This window comes from Osmia lignaria, chromosome 15, assembly GCF_051020975.1.
Source record: "Osmia lignaria lignaria isolate PbOS001 chromosome 15, iyOsmLign1, whole genome shotgun sequence".
Classification (NCBI taxonomy): domain Eukaryota; kingdom Metazoa; phylum Arthropoda; class Insecta; order Hymenoptera; family Megachilidae; genus Osmia; species Osmia lignaria.
In genome coordinates, this window is record NC_135046.1 from 9907010 (window position 1) to 9931497 (window position 24488).

The window sequence follows — 24488 nt, forward strand, 5'->3', positions numbered from 1 at the left end:
TACCGGCTAATCCTTAGATAATAATCATCGGATCATTACTTCGATCCATGTAATTCGGACCTCCGGCAGCGTTCGTTGCACGCGCGTACGAGGATACAGGATGTAGAAATTGACGAGGAGGGAAGAAAATAATTGGGAATTGCAGTTTTATTGGGGAACTTGAGGGTTGTCCTTATACGTATCGAAATTGGTGGAGAGTTGGGGGATTTGAAATTTGAGAGCTTTGGGATTCGAGAGCTTCGATATTTGGATAATTTAAATTTTGGAAATTTTGACATTTGAGAGTTTCTAGATTGCAAAACTTTAAATTTTCTAATTTTCAAAATCTTGAACTTCCAAAATTCCCAAATTTTCAAATTTCCAAAATCTCGAATTTCCCAAATTTCCAAAATCTCGAACTTCCCAAATTCCAAAGCTATCAAATTGTTTGATTTCCAAAATCCCGAATTTCCCAAATTCCAAAATTTTCAAATTCCAAAGCTTTCAAATTTTCCGATTTCCAAAATCTCGAATTTCCCAAATTCCCAAATTCCCAAATTTTCAAATTTCCAAAATCTCGAACTTCCCAAATTCCAAAGCTATCAAATTGTTTGACTTCCAAAATCCCGAATTTCCCAAATTCCAAAATTTTCAAATTTCCAAAATCTCGAACTTTCCAAATTCCAAAGCTTTCAAGTTTCCGATTTCCAAATTCCAAGGCTCTCAAATTTTCTAATTTCCAAAATTCCAAAGTTTTCAAATTTTGTGATTTCCAAAATTCGAAAGTTTTCAAATTTTCTGGTTTCCAAAATTCCCATATTCCAAAGCTGTCAAATTTTCTGATTTCCAAAATCTCGAACTTCCCAAATTTCAAAGCTCTCGATATCAGCCTCGCAGCAAAACTCCAGCCCATAGCAAAATATTTTCGTACCATTCATAATTCATGGATATATACAGAGTACGTGCATCGAACGAGGCACATCGTATCCCTGAGAAAAATTCTTATTCCGGTTCTCCGACGCAGTGTCGAACATGTGCGTCCATAAGTATCGTTGCACATGTGCAGTGTTACATAACTGTTTGTAATACTCATTTTGTTTGAGTTGCAACAAAGGAGGCTATTTAGCGCGTACACGTTCTAGCCGCTTCTATGCTAATCCAGGCGCATTTTATCTGGGACGTCAATTAATGTGACGTCGATATTTAAAGAGTAACCGATAATGAAGATGACGATAATAATATCATATAATACATTTATTGATAAACTATAAGAATGAGAATAGATAATTTAATAATAATTTAGCATTTGTTCTTGAGAAAATTCTATAGTTTCTTCTATGAAATTTAATTTCTACGAAATTTAATAAACGCGAAGTTAACACGATCAATAAACACAGTTAATTATAAAATATTACAAGGTAATTGTATTAAATTTAATTAAATTTAATTAAATTATTCCGGTGGACAAAATCGGATAGCTTGCATTGACTTTCAAGAGTATCTCAGCTTATTCATTACCTTTCATCGAGCGTCCGTTCGAGTAAAGGATCCTTATTTGGTACACGGGTTCGCTCGATGCTCGTTAAACCAGCGTAGAAAGTTCATCGAAAGCAACATCGCTCCTGCGCTTCCCTTGCATTTTATCGTTAATTTCCAGCAATTTTCCGGCTCCCTGACATTTCGACGTCACGGTACAACCGTTTCCAGAAATCCTCTATAACGAACCTATTCCCACGAATGTCACGTGTGCTGGCAGCTGCTGGCATTTAAAATAAGTAACAGATTTCTCATCGAACCATAAGTGAACGTTCCATCTGCCTAATAAGTGCTCTGTCTATACCATTCATCTCGCTATATTTTCCAAGGAAACGTTATTCATTTGTACATTTTCTCACCTGACTCTGTTTGAACTCCCGCTGTTCGATTTGGTATAAGTTTCGTTGGCCAATATTTGATTTGACCTTTTTATGTGAAAGGATTTTTGTTCAAATTTACTCTCCAAATTTGCTATGGAAATTACATTTAGCCCGTTTAAGTTTTTATCAATTTTTTGAAATAGATGAATTGCAAAATTTGATAATAAATTAACTAGGTTGGTTTTCATTTAATTCATTAATTAGTTAAATAATTTAGAGGAAAATAGTGTCATTTTTAATTATTATATATTACAAAATTAAGTATATCACTGAAAAGTACGAATAACGAAAAAGTATGAATTCAAATTTTCCCGCGTAAAAGTTTATGCGCGAGCGGTGGTCCGCCACGGGCTTATATATATAAGGCCCTCTCCGCCGTATTGTCACTTTCCCCTGGGACGCCGATGGGGAAGGATCGGAGCTCCCCGGGGGGAACCCGTGGAACTTCGATCGCGAGTGTACATTTCTGACCAAAGAATGAATAATAAATAAACAGAATAACAATCATGGTCATTTTAACGACGTCATCGTTGGAAATCCATGATCGAGGAATATAAGTAACGTAACTGCTATGAATTAAGAATGAACGCACGTTTATTCGACGTTAGCCGCAAGCGGATTACGTATTCGCGGAACGTATTTCAAGGCGATTACGTTCGCTCGACGACGATTACACGCATCGTATACACCAAGTTATTCCCATAGCTATCAAAATCGCGACACCAACATACTCCGCGTTAATTAACGTCGTTCTATTAACTTGGGAGAATAATGTCAAGGTCGTGAGCGTGTCTAGAAAAGTGATCGAATAAATAGAATGATGCCACTGATATCTAAGAAGATGATATAATGATGAGACAGTAAATACTGCAAAAAGAATAATTGCTTTGTTGGTGAAGGATTCTGTAGCAATTTTATAGAGATATTTGCAATTTTTATTTTGAACTAGGCTCTAATTAATATTCAGAGCAATTTTCCATACAAATTTAAAAAAACAAAGAAAAAAAAAATTCTGTTCGTGGAAAGCTTGAATTACTTTTCATCATAGGAAGCCACCAATATATTCTCTCCATCTATAAAAGCTCATTTATCATTCAAACGTTTCATTTTTCAAGAGTTTCATTATTTCAATATGCAACGTTACTAAAAACTTCAACCGAGAGTTTGTTTTAAAAAAATAAAATTCTCCTTTATAACAAATTTTATACAAATTAAATTACATCTCGCATGCTTTATTAAAAATTTAATTATCCTTCTCTGTATGTACGTACACATTTCGATCAATATGAAATACGAATATAATTTCGTTTCATTATTTCCATTTTAACGAATTTCTCCAAATATTCAGTGAAAAAAAAGTATGGTTCAATCGGATTGCAAATTGCAATAAAATATCGAGTTCGTTCGAGTTGGAATAAATTACACTTTGCTAGCTACCTTTTTTGGTCGAGTTCTCCGTGCTCGCTGCACTCGCACCCCGTAATTATTTGAATGACCGATAATCGTGCTTCGTCGAACCACGGTGTGTAATGCGCCTCTGGTATGCGATCTTTTCATTAAATTAACGACACTGGTATGCATGTCCCGTGTTTCCACCTTTTTCGTGGTACTATTTTCCTCTGTACATTCGCTAAAATAAAAATGGTAACGATAGGAATTTAAAAAATTTAGTAATTATTTTTTGAACAAATAAATTATGAAATCTTTCTTCTTCACGATTTACTATCGCGATTCAGTGATCCGATATCGAACGGTATAAGAGATAGCGGAACGAAGGATAAACAGGAACAATGACTCGCTGATTAATCGGTAATACGATTAAAATTAATCGCCATCACTGTCACGTAAACCGATCTCCCATGGCGCGATACCTTTTGTTCCCCGTAACTTATAATCACTATTCTCGGTACAGTATCGAATATCTCGTAGATAATTACCCGCGAATCATCCCGGAAAATCATGAAATTCTCCGAAAATCATTTCCTCCTGATAAATTCCTTCTTGAAATTTCAAATTCATTTATTCCGAGAAGTTCGCTCAAAGTACCTTCTATGGCTTATTTTTCACCTCGAGTGTTTCAATGACAAAAACATAAATCATGGGGTTCAATTAGACGTCGAATTGTTCGACGTCGAAACGCAGCAGAGTGCATCTTCGACGCGTACGACGTCGGAATGCATACTGCAACCTGAATGCATTTTTTAACGCCTGCTTCGTCTTTGTTATTCAAAAACTCCTACTGAGAAGTTACAATGAGACGAGCAGAAAAAATAATCTCAGAACGAGAATCTATAGAATTATTTCATTAATGGACGTCGGAGTCCAATTTCCTCGATCAATAGCAAACGTATAAATCACCGAGTCAATTAAAGGAACTTGAAACGTACTTTTTCTCTGCCAGCGAAGGATCAGGGTATAATGCATCTTTAGCTGCTGCATGTCAATTGCAGGATGCATTCAACCGACCGAATGCACTCCTTAATGCCTCTTCAGGTTTTTCATCCTTGGCGAAGAAAATTGTGCAAAAAGTCAAGGTACGATGATTCTGATAGTAGAGGTGGAAGGAAAGTGGTGAGGAGAGACATTAACCCTTGCAGTACTAAGGGGAGGGGTATTTTAAAGCCCCTACATTAAATAGTAAAAAATATTTAAATAAAAATTTAAAAATTCTGGAGTTAATAATATAGGGGTCTAAAATACCCCTTCCTCCTCTTAATATTGCAAGACTCCCCTCAAATTGGCGAGGTAGAAAATCAATTTCAAGGATCTCACGTGTCAGCGTTATTTATAAACGGTATGCTACGATTTTCATTTCACTATTCGACCCTGTGGACAACTGTTCTATACAGACTCGTTGTCCTGGTATCTCGTCCTATTTCACCTCAAAGAATTCCACGGAGAAAATATATCCTTCTGTGGAATTATTCTCCATGGGGTTTCGAATGATTTCTTTATCGCCCAATGGATTTTGAAATCGAGGCAACGTGGTAAAATTAATATTTAAAAATTTTTAATTTCTATAAAAATATATAGAAATATTGTCGATTCTCCAGGGGGTTTCGAATGATTTCTTTATCGCTCGATGGATTTTGAATTTGAGGTAAAATTAATATTTGAAAATTTTTAATTTCTATAAAAATATATAGAAATATTGTCGATTCTCCGGGAGGTTTCGAATGATTTCTTTATCGCTCGATGGATTTTGAAATCGAGGCAACGTGGTAAAATTAATATTCAAAAATTTTTAATTTCTATTAAAATATATAGAAATATTGTCGATTCTCCAGGAGGTTTCGAATGATTTCTTTATCGCTCGATGGATTTTGAAATCGAGGCAACGTGGTAAAATTAATATTCAAAAATTTTTAATTTCTATTAAAATATATAGAAATATTGTCGATTCTCCGGAAGGTTTCGAATGATTTCTTTATCGCTCGATGGATTTTGAAATTGAGGTAAAATTAATATTTGAAAATTTTTAATTTCTACAAAAATATGTAGAAATATTGTCAATAATTTACAGGGTAGAAATATTTTTCTGATGCACTGTATAGAGGAGAGCGTTGTACACGAGAAATGTTCCTGGTCGTCGGTCTTTAAGACTCTCTTAAAGGAATATGCTTGTATGATCGCGAACCGGGTCGTGCGTTATTCATGTGACACACGCGTGTGCGTAATGTGCATGGGCGAACGAGAAAGGCTGATAGGTGAGCCCACGTGAGCCCTCTTATGTTCCTTCCCACATACCGGGTGTCTGACAAAGTGTCGGATGATTGGCTATACATCGATCGAAGCGTTTTTTTATTCTCTGTAAGAAAGTATTAAGGCACTTGGGTCAAAAATTGATTAGTTTAAAAGATATCTTAAAAAGAGACTCTTGTTCTCCATATTTAAAAAAAGAATTTTTATGGAATTTTTTATTATGATGCTGTACACTCGATGGAATCGTTTCTGCTGGATATATTTTCTCCTCGGGTGCTCGTAACACAGGTGCACTATGTTTCAAGCACCCTTTACATTTGTTCACCCACACTGCGCGTACGAGAACGCGACGCGACGTGCTGCGTACACCCACGCACGACTTACGCCTTCGCGGCTCGTTGCATCAGGCCCCGGTGTTACAGGCCCAATAAAGGAGCACTAACACAGGCGTAACAGTGAAACGAGCCGCATTAAAGAGGGGAAATAAAGCAGAGCTGTTCGATCTTAAAAATGATGGGTTTCGGTTCATTTGGATTCTCGATAAGGAAACCTACATATTTCAGAATTATCTCCTTTTGAAGAGTAAATTGATACAAAACGACCTAATAGATTATCAAACTGGTTCTTTCGTAAAACCACAAATCTTCAATTAAGAAAACATGGAAAAAAACTGGGCGTTTTTCTGATTTAACACTTTATCGGTAGCGAACGTGACTACAAAATCGTGCCTGGTGATATTAGATTCTCGTAGCTCGGTCAACTGTAAGGTTAATTGAATTTACTCGTCATGGTTACGCAAAAGTGTCAGCCACCGAGCTGTAAATTGATTTCTCTACGGTCGAATATAGCGACTGGCGTGAGTTCAAATCCACTTATTTCACAAAGTTTCGAATTTCTACTATTTTACATTTATTTCTCTTAAATATTGAAATTTATAACATCTTTTATAATTTCTTTCAATTGATTTCTCTACGATCAAATATAGCGACTGGCGCGAGTTCAAATCCACTTATTTCTATTTTTTTTTTTTTTTTTTATTTCTCTTAAAATTTATATCTTTTCAATTTCTAAGCGAAACATTTTGAAAATTTGATTACTATAATTTTTCAAATTTCCATCACTGTGTCATTGATTACCATATCGATAATTCGCGATTAGATGTAATACCTTCGATCCGTACTAAATTACAAACTACACCATCATTATCCAGCCCCGTGATACACTGATTAAACCCAGCCATAAACCTTAATTACCATTTCTTCTCCAGGTACTGGAAACGTGTGTTTTAAAATCATTATAGGAATTGTCTATAATCGTCTATTAATTATGCGTCGTGATTCATTATTATACTACCAGCTAATTAATTGCAACAGTTATCTTTGAACTGTCGGAAAAGGAGGGTAATAAATTTTTTTTTTTTATTGAGACGAACGAAGATAATGGGCACGAGTAATTGAAGATCTCGTATCAGAGAAGACCAAGTGACCGGAAGTTGTTCATTTGACCGGCAATATCTATGCAAAACGTAACCGGTGTACGCAGAGCATGGCTCACCTTGTTTTACCGTTCGATTTCTCTGTCGCAGTAGCTAGAAGGATATTCAATATCGGTGCAATTGTATTCGCGTGAATTGTTTCGCTCGACGAAGGTAATTGCATCTTGTCATTTTTCATAACTACACCTCTCGACATCGCCTTCTTTGGCGATGCATAAAACCGGTGCAACGAGATGCGTAGAATCAATTTTCTTCCCCTTCTCGTCTTTTCTTCAAACTTTTCTTCCCTCCAAGAATATTCTTCAACTTTTCTTTTGAAAATTACTTTCTAACGAGGGAACGTTCTTTGCATAGAGAAATGAAAAAAATTACCCTTTGAAATTTTTCAATAACACTTTATTTCCAATAACAGCGTGTATTTTTGTTAAGTGACAAAAAGGAGAAAAGGTTCGTCCTTCGAATACCTTGATACTTTAATTAACTTCCATTGGTTCGATCAGAGTTTTCTCTCTCGTGGATCAAAGTTGACATTGTCGGACTTCCTATCAGCCGAGAATGTTTTCGGTTAAAAATATTGCCGGCTTCGTTAACTATAATTAACCAGGGTCGATAGGTCGACCAGTCGATCCAAGTTCTTCCTATGCGAAAATAACGTGCTATGTACTCGCACGTGACTCAATTTATTTACCACCATTGGTTCCCTTGCGAACGTTTGTTGGAAAGAGAAAAATATTGGACGACAGGTGTTCGAAGCGTATAGAAGAGAAAGTTGAAAATTCAAGATGAGACACTTAAGGGGAAAGTGTAGTTTCTTACGTGAATATTGTTTCTGTTTAACAAATCATTGTGTAATATATGGATTGTAGATTAATTATCTTATGTAAATCATTTTATTCGGCAGAGTGGGACATAAACAATATATTGTAAGAAGACATTGAAAACCAAGACAATTAATGCCTTTTTAACAGTATTTTGCATTTAATTATTATTCTTATTATTATTCCAATCATTGAACGACTGATTATTAATTAATTATACCATATTGATTGAAAATAAATTTATTTGGAAGTATTAATTAATCAGTTAATTAAATATTGAGATAATTGTATTAAGTGAAAATAAACTTATTTGAAAGTATTGATTAATTGATTAAACACTGAGATAATTAAATTGAATGAAAATAAATTTATTCGAAAGTATTAATTAATAACTTAATTAAATATTGAGATAAGTATATTGAATGAAAATAAATTTATTCGAAAATATTTGTTTATTTTTATCTATTCCTAATCGGATTAGAGAATTACCGAGTTTCTCTAATCCGTAGATAGTAATAGCACAAATTATGGCACATACCACTATAATATTTTGCTTGTATTCCACTCGGCCGAAATAATACCTAGTCTCTAAATAATAAAATAATAAATTCAGTTTACAAACGTATAATAATAGAACACTAATATACTTAAATATATTCAGAACGTATTAAAAATCCTAATGAAAATAAGATATTCTAATTCAAAAATAATTGACCAGATAAAATATCCACGCGAGAGCCCCATCTTTTCATCAGTCTAATAAGGTACAGTGTCGTTTCTGTTCGTCTTATTCGTTCGTGTTTTCTGTCAACGTACAAAAAGTATTTCCTGTTTTCATACGAGGACCGTCGAGGAGACGAGCTCCTGAAAACAGAGAGGGAAAGTTGAACGAAGAAGACGACAAAAATACTCGATGCTTTCGCTCGTCATCCGGTGATATTTTCGGTCGTACACGTTCATTGAGAAAAAGCCTTAACGGGTGAACGCGTACAACTCGACGTATTTACACGCCCCTGGCTACGGTATCCTTCGGCTCTTTCGGAAAAAAAGTTCTTGACCTTTGAGGTTTGCACCGATTTTCGCGGCTCTCTTGTTTTAAAGAGACGACTGTCCGAACCAAGTGACGCGTCACGTGTAAATAAAATTTACGATCCCGTGGATTTCGAAGCACACTTTGAACCGGTCTTCGTTTTACGACCATCCTCCTTGTCGACCATTAAACATTCTACGGTGTCGTTCTTCTGTTTGCTACGCAAACAAGCCGTGTGGCGCTTCTTTGAGAGTTTCGGATATTTCGGAGACTCGTAACGTTGGGAAAAAGAAAAGGGAATGGAAAATGGAGAGCGATTTGTTGGTGGACCCCTGTAGACCTGCAACCGGCGTAACACCTTTGTACTTTCACCGGGCGAATGATACGATTCGTTCCCTTTATCGTTAGTTGAAGTTACAGGAGCTATAGTTATTGATTTTTATAGAAAATCTAATTTTTTAATTGTTTAATAGACTGGAGGATATTTAAAAAAAAAATAAATTTGATAATATGTGGAAATGGCACAATAGAAATAGATATGTATAATTGGACACATTATTATGGAATATTACAAATTAAGTTTTTAGTCGAATATTTACAATTTTGCAAGATTGATATTAATTATCAAGAATTTAATAATATTATTTCACCCTCAGAGGGCTAATCAATAATGACACCTCCAATTAATTATCAGTAATTATTTTTATTAAAAATATTTAAATCCCAAGGGTTACTTTTGATATACTTTCATCCAGAAAAATTTAAGTACTTCCTCTAAGATATTTAGGCTTCACTCGAGTGATGTTCAGTTTCAATCAGGATGCATCCTGTTCGTCATCTCCAGTGCTTTGACTGCGCATGACTTTTTATCTTCCTCTGTTCTCTCTTTTTCAATCTTCTCCTATTTATATAGCCTCGTTACTATCTGCGGTGGGGTTAACGTTACCCTTTGAGATGAAAAAATAACTGTACACTGGAACAAGGTGAAGGAAATTAATTGCTACGGTGTCCCGTTAAATTTTTTTCATCTTTCTTGAATCGCGCTTTAATTACCCACTCGTGTGATCACACGCGTGATTTTTAATGGTGTGAATCTTTAGATTCTGATCTTATTATGGAATTAATTGAAAGAGGAGATGAAACTTCCCAAGCTTCCTAATTGCAATTATTCAAAATAATACTCTTCCATTTTCCAATTTAAATTTTCCACTAGCTACCTTAGGGAAAAATTAATATTAATGGGTTTTGAGAGTCCTGCTTATTTCGTATCGCTATTATCCCTATGGAAGCCTAGGGAAAATAGGAATAATTAAATTAGAAAGATTTTTCTCTGGTAGAGAAAGTACTGGATGGTACTTAATGTTCGACACGATACGTTTCACTGGAGATCAGCCATTTAAACGACCACATGGCCGGACAATAGCAAAGGCTATCAGTTTGTCGGCTTATCAGCGCGTACGTAACTGCGTATCGATCCATTTAACCAACAGCCAAACCGTGTATAGATTTCACACTCGCGGCTTTCTATCGGTTGGTGCCTAAACCGAACGGAATTTCGTCGTTCGTCGAAAGTGTTTTATGCAACCGTCTCTTCGCTCGTTCTGGGGCTTCGTTTTCTGGAATTAGGCCATGGTTTCCGTCTGCGGAGACCTGCTGACTTGACTTTACTTTCCATTCAACGACATCGTCTATAGGCCTCCCTGTAGTACAACGTGAGTTTTGAGTAATCCCTTTGTTATTAACCCCTTCGTATGTTCTATTCCGCTTTAATTAATATTCTCTTTTCTTCCAAATTTCAAATTTTTTTACAAGATTTCAATATTTCTCTCTGTTTTTTAATTAGTGGAAATAAATTTTTCAAAAATTGTAGTTCAAATTTAATTTCAAATTTTTAATTTTCCTCATTAGCTTGAAATTGTAAAAAAGGAAATGGTGTAATATTGACCTCATTGATATGATAAGAAAGAACGATAGATAACTTCACCTGCAAACGATTGATCTCTCATTTAATTTCAATTTTACTAATGCATTACAATTATAAATATTTGCATATCCGCCCACGCCACGGAGCAAATGGATTATTGTTGCAATCAGCATCAGACTAATAAGTGCACGCATAAATGGATCAGACGAATATTGTGGAAATTATAGGAGATGAAAATTTATGAAAATCCACTAATAATTGCTTCAATAATCACCGAAATTTGTATTTCATAATTATGGTAATTAATTAGTAATTAATTCTTAATGAAGTTGCAAGAAGTTTCTATTGTAAGAATAACAAGGAACAATGTGTACGATGTTTTATCGGCAAAAAATTATCAGTATTGTTTCCGTAATCCCCAGATAAAGGCGGTAAAAACGTGAACTCGTCGAAGGAAAGACGATCAGTGTTGAATTAACGTTGCATGCGCACGTAGCGATTCGTGGCTCGAATATAAATGTGGATTCTCTTTCAAAAGGGTCCGAGGGTATTCGGTTCCCTTGATAGCGGCGAATTTCGATGCCAGCCGTTCTGAATCATCATGGTAAATATTTACGGGCTAGTTTCTTTTATCAGCCGACGTTGTAACGTCGTGTACGGTCACAGATAACGATTGTCATCGACTTGTTTCAATATGTTCGAAACAGAAACGAATGTTAAATACGTGCTTGTCATCGCGTAGCTCCGATGGTGAATTTGTTCGTTCAGTGTTTATATACAAGATTTATCGTGGACTTTAGAATTTATGTAGAATTTATTTTCTTTATGGAGAAAGTGGACCATTATGTTTAATTTGTGATACGAATATTACAAGTTTGAAATATTTTTAATTTATTATTTTTGTCAGTGTTTGAAATTAAAAATTATGATGTATGCTAATTTATATTCCATTTGATCACAAAATGATAAGTGCACTTTGCTATAAAAAGTATTTATGACTAATAATGAAAAAATTAATTTTTCAAAAACACAATAATGGCCACGAGTTCCCAATGAGAAATTTAAATTAAATTTTCGCTATCTCTATAAAAATCAGCGTTCAGTACCAAACGTCCAAGGTAACACGTGTCGTTGCATCAACCTCCATACGCAATAAACTGCAAGTTTCCATATCGCGAGAGATTCAACTGAAAGAAGTAACCCTTGCTCGTGAGACGAATTCCAGGCACAGATTTTTCTACGAGATTCAATCGAACCCACGTTTATTAGGATACTCGTATATCGTATAAACAGGAGTCGGCGCCTGATTAAAAATTAAGAAGTCACTTTTGGTCCTTGAAGAAAAAAGGTAATGCCGTGTTACGTGTTCGAGCTTCCAGCCCTACGACCTACGGTCGAAGTATCCCTCCTAGTGATCGAGACGTGAATCTTAATTGTTTCTTGGAATGATACTTTGGTAAATGTATCACGTAACGCGACGCAATGTTTCCAGGCCAAGGTTTAAAAAGGGCCTGGAGAATTTCGAAACAACCCTCTTATGGTTTCCCTTATTAAAAAATAATTTCTTGCAAAATTAATTATTTTTGCTGAAAATATATGTTATGAATTTTTCAAAATTGAATTGCAATATATCTTTTGTAAATAATTTAAAAAATTTCTGCCTCTCCTTTTGGTAATTAATAAGCTAGCTTAATTTTAATTAGAATTTTTTCAAGCTTAAAATCTTGCTATAATCAAAACACCCAGTTTTGTTTAATTTTTTTAAAAATCATCCCTCGGGATTCCCACCGGAAGTGGCCATAAAAATACCATCTCAAAACGTGACCATTTAACAGAGGAACAATTAAAGTTCGCGGAGGAGCCAAGAGGACGTGTTGCCGTCAGACCAGAAATCCGGGATACGGAATTAGCCGTCACGGGACGCCGTGAAAATCGTGGTTAAAGACACCATGAAGACGTGTTCCACGACTCCGCTCTCTTCTTTTCGTCAATTATGATATTCCACGAAATTTCCAATTGCTTTTCCACGCGAGTTCTTTAACATTTTATTAGAGCCAACCCTCTAGAAAGATTGTACCAAGTTAATTGATGACGATCATCCGTTTATCTTGAAAAAAGGAACCGACGCTTCGACGCGATTTTAGAGACTGATAACGTTCTATGCCGAACAATGTAATGAAATTACGCGGTGTACCAGGAATTTCCTTCGTTCCGCTTGTTAATAAACGCATTCTCAACAGCGGAGCCAGAAACCTTGCTTTAGCGCAATTTCAAATTGCTTTAGTAGTTTATTTATTAATATTAATATTCATGTAAGTTCACGATAAGCATTTATCATTTATACATTATAAAAACAATGGAGAGAAATGTAGCAGTAGAAGTAGCAGACAGAAAGCGGGTGGGGAAATAAATTCCCTAGGGTCCCCTAGATCTTAAAGTTCCTTTGTGTCCTAACCTGGTTCGATGAGACCTAACCCGGCGTCACCATGGAGAGAATCTTAATTTTAATTTAAGATCCCCTATAAAATTCTAGGGGATTTTTCTTTCTAACTAACATGGTACAATTTTTTGTTTCAGAATGGTGAAGATGTTACCCTCTGACCTGTCGTGAGGAGCACCTGGAAGAAATATGGCTTTGACCGTCGTACCCTCGGCTCGCGTTTTCAACGGAAACGGTGAGTTACAAAGCAATCTTATAGCATAAAAATGGGGTAAACCTGTCCACACGTCAAAAGTCCTCTGTGCCTGCTTTCTAGTTTTTCACGTCGAGTCAATATTACTATCGCTATTGATAATGTCGTTCAATATTTGTGTAAATTTGTGCGGAAGATAAACTCGTTTGCTTTCTCGTATTTGGAATTTTGAAATTTTTCAAATTCTGCAATATCGAAATCTTCAATTTTAAACAGGACGACCGATGCCTCTTCGTTAACTCTCTATTACCTAAAAAGGTATAATAAAACGTAAGAACGTGGAAAATGGCAGGATTAATCGATAAGAAGATATCGATCGAACGAGATTCAAGGATCATTTCTCTCCGGTGGGGGGGGATCGTTAAGTCATTGCCATGTACATCGCGATAGCATCAGCGGTCCAGTGTGACACGTAAATGGGAACTCCACGCACTGCCGGCTAACGAACTTTGCCAGATTATTATTACCGTGTCTCTGGATGGTCGCCAATGGTTACAACATATTTCGGTTTACGCTGAGCGTCGGTCGTTACCCTCGAACAATCAGCCGCTCATGATGATCTACAATCGATCCTACTTCTCCAAAGATAGATCCTTTCTGGTCGGCTAACTTGATCGAACGGCAGTCAGGGTGTTTCTTTTCAACTTCTTCAGGGTTGTATTTTTCATCTAAATCAAACTCTGTATCTATCTTCAAGATTAATTAAGCCATTTAAAATGAAATCTCATTAAATAATAGGTAACTAGAAACCAGGATTTTTATTCTAATTATTTTGTAATAAATAAATTCGTGGTTTTTGTTTTTATTTAATTACAAACTCGTACAATTTTTACAAGATTGTTTTTTTTCCATTTCTCCAGGGTTTAAAATGAAATCTCATTAAATAATAGATAACCAGAAACCAGGATTTTTATTCTAATTATTTTGTAATAAATAAATTCGTGGTTTTTGTTTTTATTTAATTACAAACTCGTACAATTTTTACAAGATTGTTTTTTTTCCATTTCTCCAGGGTTTAAAATGAAATCTCATTAAATAATAGATAACCAGAAACCAGGATTTTTATTCCTATTACTTTGTAATAAATAAATTCGTCATTTTTTTTTTTTTTTTATTTAATTTCAAACACGTACAATTTTTCCAACAATCATTTTATAATTAGATTTAATTCCGTAAAGGTTACAGGGATTACAATGATTTGTTTAATCTGTTATGATTGCCGGTGAACAGTGGGGACGCAGGGGTACGTTTCCAGTTCGACAGGTTCGATATGCCTTTGCTGCCCTTACGGCTACCACATCGACCTGGACTTTGTGCGATACTGCGAGGCTGTTGCAGCAGGAAGTGCCGGCGACAGGTCTAGCATCGAGAGACGGAAGAAGAGAGAACGTCGAAGGCAATGTCAGTCGATGGAGGTTCTACTGGGTCTGGTAAATTGATCGTTTCGTTCCGTAATTAAACGGAATCTAGGCCGAACGTTTCCTTCCTTTCTCTTCCTTATTTCAAACATGATAAATTTAAATAATTTTTTTTTTTTTATTTTTAAATCCTTCCACCCTTTAGCAAATCCTTGATCGAAACAGACTTCCCTAGAAAAAAATTGCAATGATTAATAATTAATTTTCGACGCTTAATAAATTTTAGAATAATAAACAGGGTGAATGATCGACAGCTGTCGAGGAAGGTCGGCTCGTAAATTCCATTTGTATTTTTAATCTTAGGTGAGTCCAGCACTGGTGGGAATAGAGGCAGAACTGCCGAAAATACCGCAAGAAACGTCATCGGCGACCAACGGTGTTACGACGTTACCGAGGTCGTCGAGCCTAGAGAGACAAGGATACAGCCAAGAATCACCGGTGCTCGACCTCAGCGACGTGGTGGGCGACTTCGAGGCGACCCTGAAACGATCCACCAGGTCGACCAAGACCTTCGATAAGCCCGACCAGACGGATAACGGTCAGACAAATTACCATTATTTCTTTTTTTTTCTTTCTTCCTTTCTGTAAATTGCATGCCTCGTTTCGCGCACCATTAGTCATACCTACTTTTCACGTCCAAGCTTCTTTTGTCTCCATTCGTGTCTTTAGATTCTTTCGATAAAAAAAAAAAAAAAAAAAAAAAAGGAAGGAATAACCGCAGCGTGGCGCGCGATCGATCGTAGATAAAGTTCAATTTTTTACAGCGAAAGAAGAAGGAAAGAGATCCAATAATTTCACGCACATTTGATTTCCTCGCGCTGAATCCGCTCGGCCATCTTTCGATTCTCCATGGCCCAATGACCTGCTATACAATAATGCTGCAAAGAGAAATGCTTCCTTCACTTTTGAGTCACTTCGCTATTTCAATGAAATCGTTCTTTGGTTAAGTAAACCCTTGGAACTCCGTTAATTACTTCTCTGTATTGTATCACCCGCCGGAAGTGAAAGAGGAGTCCTAAGTTAATACCATTATGGTATTTATTTTATCAAGTAAATGGTATTCCAGGATCCGTAAGACTTCAAAGAAAGTTATAAATAATTAAAAGGAAAAAATAGAAAATGATTATTTAATTGGAAAACATAGATAGAGTCTTTGAAGCGTTGATACTTTACTCGGTTAGATGAAATTCAATTGACTGTGAACGAATCAATTGATTTCCGATCGTCACGTTCTCGAGTTGATCCTAATTGAAAGAAATTTTATTTGGTTCTCGAACGGGCCCGTTAAACGGCCAATAAAATAGACCATCTGTTCCGGTGAGGTGTCAGCTCGAAGGCACCCGGAAGTAGCGGATATTCGACGCGAATATGCAACCAGCGAAGAGAAATTTTGCATGCATTCCGATGGGCTGTAATTAAATGCAAAAAAATTGCATTTTTTATTCAGGCATAAAAAATAATGGAATAAATTTTGCGTTAGTTTTAATTACTTCGCCATAGTGTAGTCCGTCGGATTCATTAGATTTATTTCAAAATTATGAATTTAGTTCTCTCGGAATGTAATTTATCAGTCGTTAAAATCGAAGAGAGGAAACGTTCTCATCTTTCTGCGAGGACGATTCCAGAGGTTCCCATTGTCTGAGGACCGATAAGACAGGAAACGGGAGCAAGAAACCGGGCAGGTTGCGAAACGTGAGAATCTTCCTGCAAACGAGCTAGGTACCCCGGATAGAGTTCGCGGTCTCGTGAGAAACGATTGTCGCTTTTCGTCGGTTGAACCGTCAACTGAAGTATGCAAAACCGAGGTTCTTTGTTGTTTCTCAGAGAGTGAATACCGTGCGAAGCGAAAATAAATTAAACGAAGAGAAAAGCTATTTTCTGTGGGGACTTTTAACTCATTTACACTGTTCAAATATTAATTAATCTCCTTAGAATCTTTTGAAATTTTTTTGAAAAAGAAAATTAGGATTAAATAGAGACTAAGCAGAGACTATAATTTTAAAAAATTTCTAAATTAAAATTGGAATTTAATTGATATTCGAGTCCTGAAAATTTCTGATATTTAGCTCTTCCATTTCACAAAATTATTTCTAAATTAAAATTGGAATCTAATTGATATTCGAGTCCTGAAAATTTCTGATATTTATCTCTTCCATTTCACAAAATTATTTCTAAATTAAAATTGGAGTCTAATTGATATTCGAGTCCTGAAAATTTCTGATATTTAGCTCTTCCATTTCACAAAATTATATCTAATTAACTAATTAATTAATATAACTCCCACCAAGATGAAAGATAGATCTCTATGAAAATTCATACGTTACTCAGCCACGACTGACATAACGATCACGGAATATTATTAACCCAATAAAGGAAGGAAGATCTAGCGATCGCGGAGCACCGTTAAGTAATCGCTCGGAACTGTTGTTTGATATAGTTTCCAGGGTGAATAAATAGCGATCTTCTCGGTGAGTTGCCTTTCGCGCCTGTGAATCACGGTTCGAAGATAATGTACCGGTCGTTTCTTGGCGGTAACCCGGCTTCGAACGGCGGAAAGCGTCAGCGAAGCCGTCGGTGCGTGGCTGGAACCACCTGCTTCCGGTTGCCAGTCGCGTCGGTTTTATCGTCGCTCGAACGGCACCTGCGTTACCCCATTCGTCCACCCACTAATTTCATCGGACACATGCGGTTGATCATTTTATTTTTCAACAACAGTCGGATCTGCAGGCCAGCGAATCGGATCTATGCTCTTTTTTTCTCTCTCCATTTCCTTTTTACTGGCGTGCATTATAAAATTAAAACGGCATGCATAGTCGTTTGATTACGATTTTTATTCTGGGCTTGAAATAATTGACGTTACTATTTTTATAAAACATTGATTAGATTTTATAAAAAAAAAAAAACGTAAAGCATAAATAATTTATCGGTAATTCGAGCGCAACTTTCTCTGCAAAATCTGAAGCGCTACTATTTTTCTGCGAAAGTGCAACAAATCGAAACAACACGCTTCATCGCGAATAATGAAATCCGTCACAGATGGTCTGAACGAAGTTTGAAACGCGCTTTCCATCCGAAGCGTCCGCTAGTTATTTTCACAGGCACGATTTCAGGCAAAAGTGACAGAGTCTAACGAAAGCCGTGCATTATCTTCCCATTATTAAAGCGTTAACAATGTGTGCTCTCTGGATGGTTAGAAAGTAGAAAAAAAATCGTGATACTAGTTAATTTCGCCATTGCGTGATGGAGAGAATAACCTAACCTAACCTCGTCGAACGCGAATCGTTGAAAGTACCATGAAATTTCCACGCGAATCATTCTTTTTTTTTCCCCCGGTCGCCTGAATGGAGAGAGGCGTTCTGCCAAAAGTTTTCGAACGAAAATAACGTGTTCATAAACGCGACCGACACGAATTCATCGGGGACGCCCCTAGGGAATACGTACTCGTGGTTTAATATCGAAAAAGCTACGTCGGTATCGCTCGGTTTTAACTCGATTTGGAAGGCATGACGCGAGTGCATCGAGAACGCTAAACCATTTTCGTGCAACCTTGTCGGAGCAAGGTGGTCGCATATGGCCGTATACACCTGCCACGGACTAAACGTCGCGCAACTGGTGCAATCGTTCTTCGACGTCGCTCTAAAATCGTGCGTAAAAAAACAACAAGATGTTACGATCGATGGACGTTCCGTTGACAACTGGAAACTCGTCACGCGAAAGTGCTGACCGCGAAACGACTGAGTTTTTTTATCAGAAGATTTATTTTTATGAACTGAAATTTTTATTACTCTTAGGGAAATCTGTGGGACCAGATTTAGATCTAATGAGATGGAGAGGCATGTTCTATTAATTGCTCCGAATAATTGCTTCGAGGATAGTAAATTTAGAAAGGTTCGGGAAGCTCGTTTCTATAAATATCTTGGCTCTTTTGTGATGTAGCACATATTGCCTGAAAGCCATCACTTTTGTCATTTAAGAAAATAAAATCCATTAAAAGTTTCGAAATTTTGAAAGTTTGAAATCAATTTAACAATGACGCACCATGTGCGTCGTGGACTATTTCGATGACACACCATGTGCGTCAGACGCTATCTATGCAATGACGCGCCATATGCGTCTTACTGAAAAGTTAAAATTTCGTAACCCGAACTTGGAATGGATTAAAACTTTTGATCACTCTACTGATGAGAGGCATTATTGATACTTAATCGAGGTATCCTCTTATCAGCCAACTTGCAAAATGATTACCGAAACAAAGCATAGAGGGTAAAGCATTCTTTTTTTCTCCTTCTTGTGTACGATTAAGAAATCGTGGAGAACACGCACACCGGTCAGAGAACAGGAGAAGAGGCACACAATTCCCCTCTCCATTCACCTCATGGTGAGTAGTCGGAGTCCTGGTTGGCTATAGCCCAGAGTTCGGCGTCACAGTCAAACGCAAACAGTGGCCGCGGTGAAACAGATCGTGGCGCGAATGCTGGAAAAATCGTCGGGAAAGCCGTCGAAAACGGTATGCGAGGAGTTTGAATCGACCGCGTCCACGATCCCGGTGTGTCGCGATCATCGGCGTGAATTTCGCCGGAATTTATCGCGATTAATCCGTGCTTTGATCGATCGAACGAACGAACGAAAAATATCGAAAGCTAACGGCGCGTACCGATCTTTAATTGATCGGTAATCGTCGACGAGTTCGACGTCGAAAATTATCTGCCTCGATGGCTTCCATGGATGTTGAAGTGTCTTCGAGTGCGGTTCAGTCTCTGGAGAACGCTTCTTAGCTGATCTATGAAATCGTGTTCCTTCTTGTAAATCCAGTGAACGGTGAAAAAGCAATCGAGATGGGGGTGAAGAATTTTATAATGAAGAGGATACCCTTCTGCAAGATGAAGGCGAAGAGGAAGTATCGTGAGTCCTCTTCTTTCTTACGGGATCTATGAACGATCGAGTGGTATTGAAAAATTCTTCTCGCAGAAAATACAGACCTTCAACCGTTGATTATCGCGAACTCCGGCTTCGAGGATTTTTTTACGCGTATCTGCTAATAGATAACAGACACTTACGTCATTTGATTTTCTTCGGGTCATGTTTTCACGTGTATTGTTGATAGTTGCATATCGTGCACTCTTAAGGAGGTATCCTCATTTTTTAACGATACAACAGACGCGAATCTTATTTAGATAATATATGTACGTAGAAAATAATCGGGCTCTCTCCATGGTCCGTCCGAGGATTAATAGCGAAAGGGTTCAAATGAAGGAACAAAGATGTTATTTCCCTCCTTGCAGGTAATTATTATGCCGTTAATACGCGGCGCGGATTTTGGAGGTTAAAGTCGGATTCCAGTGCGAGACCTCCTTGGGATAGCGAAAGACGAAATTGAGGTTATGTTTGGGGACGTAACAAAAAGAAACACCTAGAGGCTTAATTTTCATTGTTAACGCGGATGTTATTTCTCGCTGAGGCTACGTGATTCGACGTCGAATGTAATTAAAGAGATACTTTATCTGAGAGACCAAACAAGTTGAATTCATTATCGTCGCGATACAGTAAACGAATGTCGCTCTGTATGCTAACAGCTTGACCCCGTGGAATTGGTATCTCCTCGTTTCCCTGTTGAAACGAAATCGATGGGTCGTCGAGGAAAATTTCAATGAGAACGATGCTTAAGCTTCCAGTTTAATTGGACTGTTCGCCGAGATACTATCGGAATGCAAAGAGATTTAAGAATCGGTTCGGAAGCATTGGATCTCGTGGAATCTTTCTTTCGTTGCAAATCGCGTGTCGTTTTATTTCAATTATTCTAACGAGTTCGATACCGGGATGAAAAACACAAGGGAAGAGCTGCTACTTTTAACTTGACTTTTACGGACACCGACATCTCTCGCAGTCGAGTCGCTTTTTCATAGAAACACACAATTCTAATCCACATATGCAACGCGCTAGAAACCAGCACTTCCATATAAAGTGCAACGTAACGATTACCAGCAATTATTTACTCCATCCAAACCCTTCCCCTGTATATAAAAAATGACCCAACATTATTTTATCAAAAATTAAATAAACTTCGCTTTATCCTTTTGCGCTTCAACTGACGCTCTTCAACGACGATTATCGAGCATAAAAATATACAAAAAATTCATTAGAATGAAATGGCAAAAAGGTGATATAAGTAGGTATAATTAAGAACGGTTCGCAGGAGCGCGTGACGCTGTTTGCGTGCCGGAGATCCTTTGATACTAGAATTTCGCGTAGTCGCGTCACGATATCGCAGAACGCATTGGAGATGCCGCGACGTCTGGCGCGTTTCTTTATTGTCTCCAACGTTTCCATGCGGCACGTACCGCGGACCCTTACGCAACAATCAATTAAATGAAAAATTGAACGAGCGAGCAGGTGAACGTTGCGACTTGCGCAACGCGCCTGCGCGCAACCTGCTCGTTCGTAAGGGCATCGTCGAGGGCTGCACGCAGGAAGTCGTACTCGATGATCGTTTAGATCCTCGGTCGGAGGGGAACACGTGAAATCGTCATTTTTAACGGTCGGAATCACCGTACGGAACGGTTCGATCTTGAAAATTTTACGGTTGCTTCTTTCCTCGAGGCAAGAAATATTTTTATGCTTTCAGTATTTTTAGTTTATGCCTTTTACTAGGTAGTATGATTTTTAGAGAAACAGTATAAAATTTAGAAAATGAAAATTGGGGCTCTCCACGTGGTCCGCCAAATCGTCATTTTTAACGGTTGCTTCTTTCCTCGAGTCAAGAAATATTTTTAGTTTATACCTTTTACTAGGTAGAATAATTTTTAGAGAAACGGTATAAAAGTTAGAAAATGAAAATTGAATTAAATTAAAATTGGGGCTCTCTACGTGGTCCGCCAAATCGTCATTTTTAAAGGTTACTTCTTTCCTCGAGTCAAGAAATATTTTTAGTTTATACCTTTTACTAGGTAGAATAATTTTTAGAGAAACAGTATAAAAGTTAGAAAATGAAAATTGAATTAAATTAAAATTGGGGCTCTCTACGTGCTCGTCAACCGAGAATAATAAGCCTCCGACAGTATCACGCAATTGTGAGGGTTGGTAATTAAAAAGTGGAATGATAAATGAGTCGTTGCGGGTAAAACAAGGTTTATCTTCGTGCTTGTTTCATTTCAGTTTTCTAATTTACATTTCAATGTGGTTAAACAAAATGTGTACGCAACTGCATGCGACACTGTATCTGTTTAGGAATTATGAAGTCATAGATAAATTACAAAAGAAGCTATTACATAATTCAACAATTTTTTATTTGTTATCTTCATCGAGACCTTGAAGTACCAGCGCAGTCAGTGTAATTGTAACATTTTTACTAATATTTATATTTCATTTTTCATTTCAATAACAGACAGTTGAAACTCGCACGATTTCACTGACGCAGCTAAAATATTTGTACATTTTTTTTCTCGAATGTCCATTTTCCGAATGGAAACGTTTCACTCAATTCCGACCAATTTTAATATTAGACAAAAGTGTCATCACGTCAAAGTATTCTTTTTTATAAATATTCATCTGCACGTCAAACACAGAGTCTGCTGCGTTCAAATATTTGCATGAATTTATACGTAAAGGCTATTTGTGCATTGATATCGCGTACTTTGAAATATTCGGTCGCTAGTGTAAATTTATCCATCAAAATTTACATTTAATTATAAAATACTCCTTTAATCTTCGCTGTATCTCTCATTATATTAATTAAAATTTTTTATTCGATAATGCCGCAAAAATTCCAATATAATCTTTTTAAGTGAAATTTTATACTTTTATTTCCCCCAGAAAATCGATGAATAAAACTGGCAATATTTTTCATCTAAAAAGTTAAAAATTGTTTCAGATGGAACGAACACCGCGACTCCGGTGCAGAACAACGCGCAACCGGAACACGGGGCGGATTTTGACAACGCCAGCGTTGGTAGCGGAAACTCGAATCTCAGCACGGGCGCGCTACAGGTAGGAGCAACAAGTACACTCGCACTGAATTAGTAAACGAAAGCAAAGAGCAAGTATATTCTAGCAAAGCGTCACACATTCTAGAACATCAGAGAGCAAATGGCAGCCTCGTTGGAACGGATGAAGGAGCTTGAGGAACAGGTCAAGGCGATTCCCATGTTACAGGTAAACCGCTCGACAATTTTATATCTCGTATGTTTTTCCTTTACTCTATGAATCATCTTTTCTTTCTTTCCTTCTGTTGCGATACTTCCGACCGAGAAATGTAATTGCGTTCGATGGTAACGTGGCAATATTAACCCTTTCATAATTGCATTTTTATTTTTATATTAATTTGCATTTTTATATAAAACATTAAAATCAAGTTGGTCTTCAAATGGTTAAGGTGATCTGAATTATATCAATGTTATAATCACCAGACTTTCTTAACACTGTATTATTATAATTGCAATGCAACTCGTTGACCCAGTTTTAAGATAGAAATAAGTACCTTCAGCTCTGACGCCGACTGTGTTAATCAAGCTTTTGATTTGCGAGCTTTTAATGAGCTTAAAATTGCGACCGTAATGAGCTTAAAATTGCGGGTCCATAGAAACAAACTATTCAACAAGTTTGCGTTTGATATACGGTAGACTCTTGTTATATTACCTCATGAGCGATTTGACGTTCAGATAGATTCTAAAGCATACTAGTACCACCCTCCTACCACCGTAGTCTATGAAAATAATACCCCTACCAAGTGAAAGCTTGGAAGCTTGACAAATCCTCTCCTACAGACCTATCGGCGGCGATATAACGAGAGTCTACTGCAACTAGTTATTCTTGGCATGTATCCATCAACCTATGAATCATACATTAAATGTTCCCTTTACCTTCTTCCCAAAAAGAAGGGTAGTTATTTTGAATCAGAATTTAACTACCCCAATAAAGATACTAATTACCAATTACTTTCATTAATTAAATTTAGCTTACTAATTCAATAAATTCCAAACGAATAAATTAATATAAATTTATAGCTTAGCTACGTCCACCCGAATGCTGGATAATAATAAATAATCCACCCCGAATTATCACCTTCCCTTACGCGCGATAACAGGTGCAAGTATCGGTGCTGAAAGAGGAGAAGCGGAATCTGCTGCGACGGGTCGACGAGTTGAATTCGTGCAACGAAACGTTGCACAGGCACCGGAGCCAGTCGTTCTCGGAACAGCGAGCATCGATGCGAAATCTGAAGAACGCGGCTGCACCGACCAGAGACGCGGGGACGATGTGTGGCGTAATGACGCGGGACGTCGGTGTTTCGCACCAGCAGGTACACCACCCGTAGCTTCCGTTCCCCGACGAATTTATCGCTCGATTCGATCTGCTTTGCGTTTAACCGCGAGAGAAACACGGAGAAATCCGTTTCAACGAACCGCGACAGAACATTTGCATACGTACCGGCAACTTTTAATTACCTCAGCGCAGAACGTCGACAAATTAGTTTATTCGGCTGCTGAGAAAGTCCGAACGAGAAACCGCGAAGTTAAT

General features: G+C 37.2%; 1 protein-coding gene across 7 annotated transcripts in view; it reads left to right on the plus strand.

Annotated features, from left to right (window-relative positions):
- The window catches only part of Kank (KN motif and ankyrin repeat domain-containing protein 2 kank), a 33816-nt gene that overhangs the window by 3642 nt on the left and 5686 nt on the right, over positions 1–24488 (plus strand). The window contains exons 1-7 of one of the 7 annotated variants that reach the window (XM_034315850.2): positions 10443–10652; positions 13442–13539; positions 14788–14987; positions 15279–15513; positions 22843–22958; positions 23043–23123; positions 24055–24270. In XM_034315850.2, coding sequence (XP_034171741.2) covers positions 13494–13539; positions 14788–14987; positions 15279–15513; positions 22843–22958; positions 23043–23123; positions 24055–24270 — 894 coding nt within the window. In that variant the 5' untranslated portion in view covers positions 10443–10652; positions 13442–13493. Of the gene's footprint in view, positions 1–10442; positions 10653–11314; positions 11469–11594; positions 11738–13441; positions 13540–13773; positions 14296–14787; positions 14988–15278; positions 15514–17852; positions 19878–22842; positions 22959–23042; positions 23124–24054; positions 24271–24488 lie in introns of those variants that run through there. The other 6 variants (XM_034315851.2, XM_034315852.2, XM_034315854.2 and 3 more) reach the window with 6 other exon arrangements.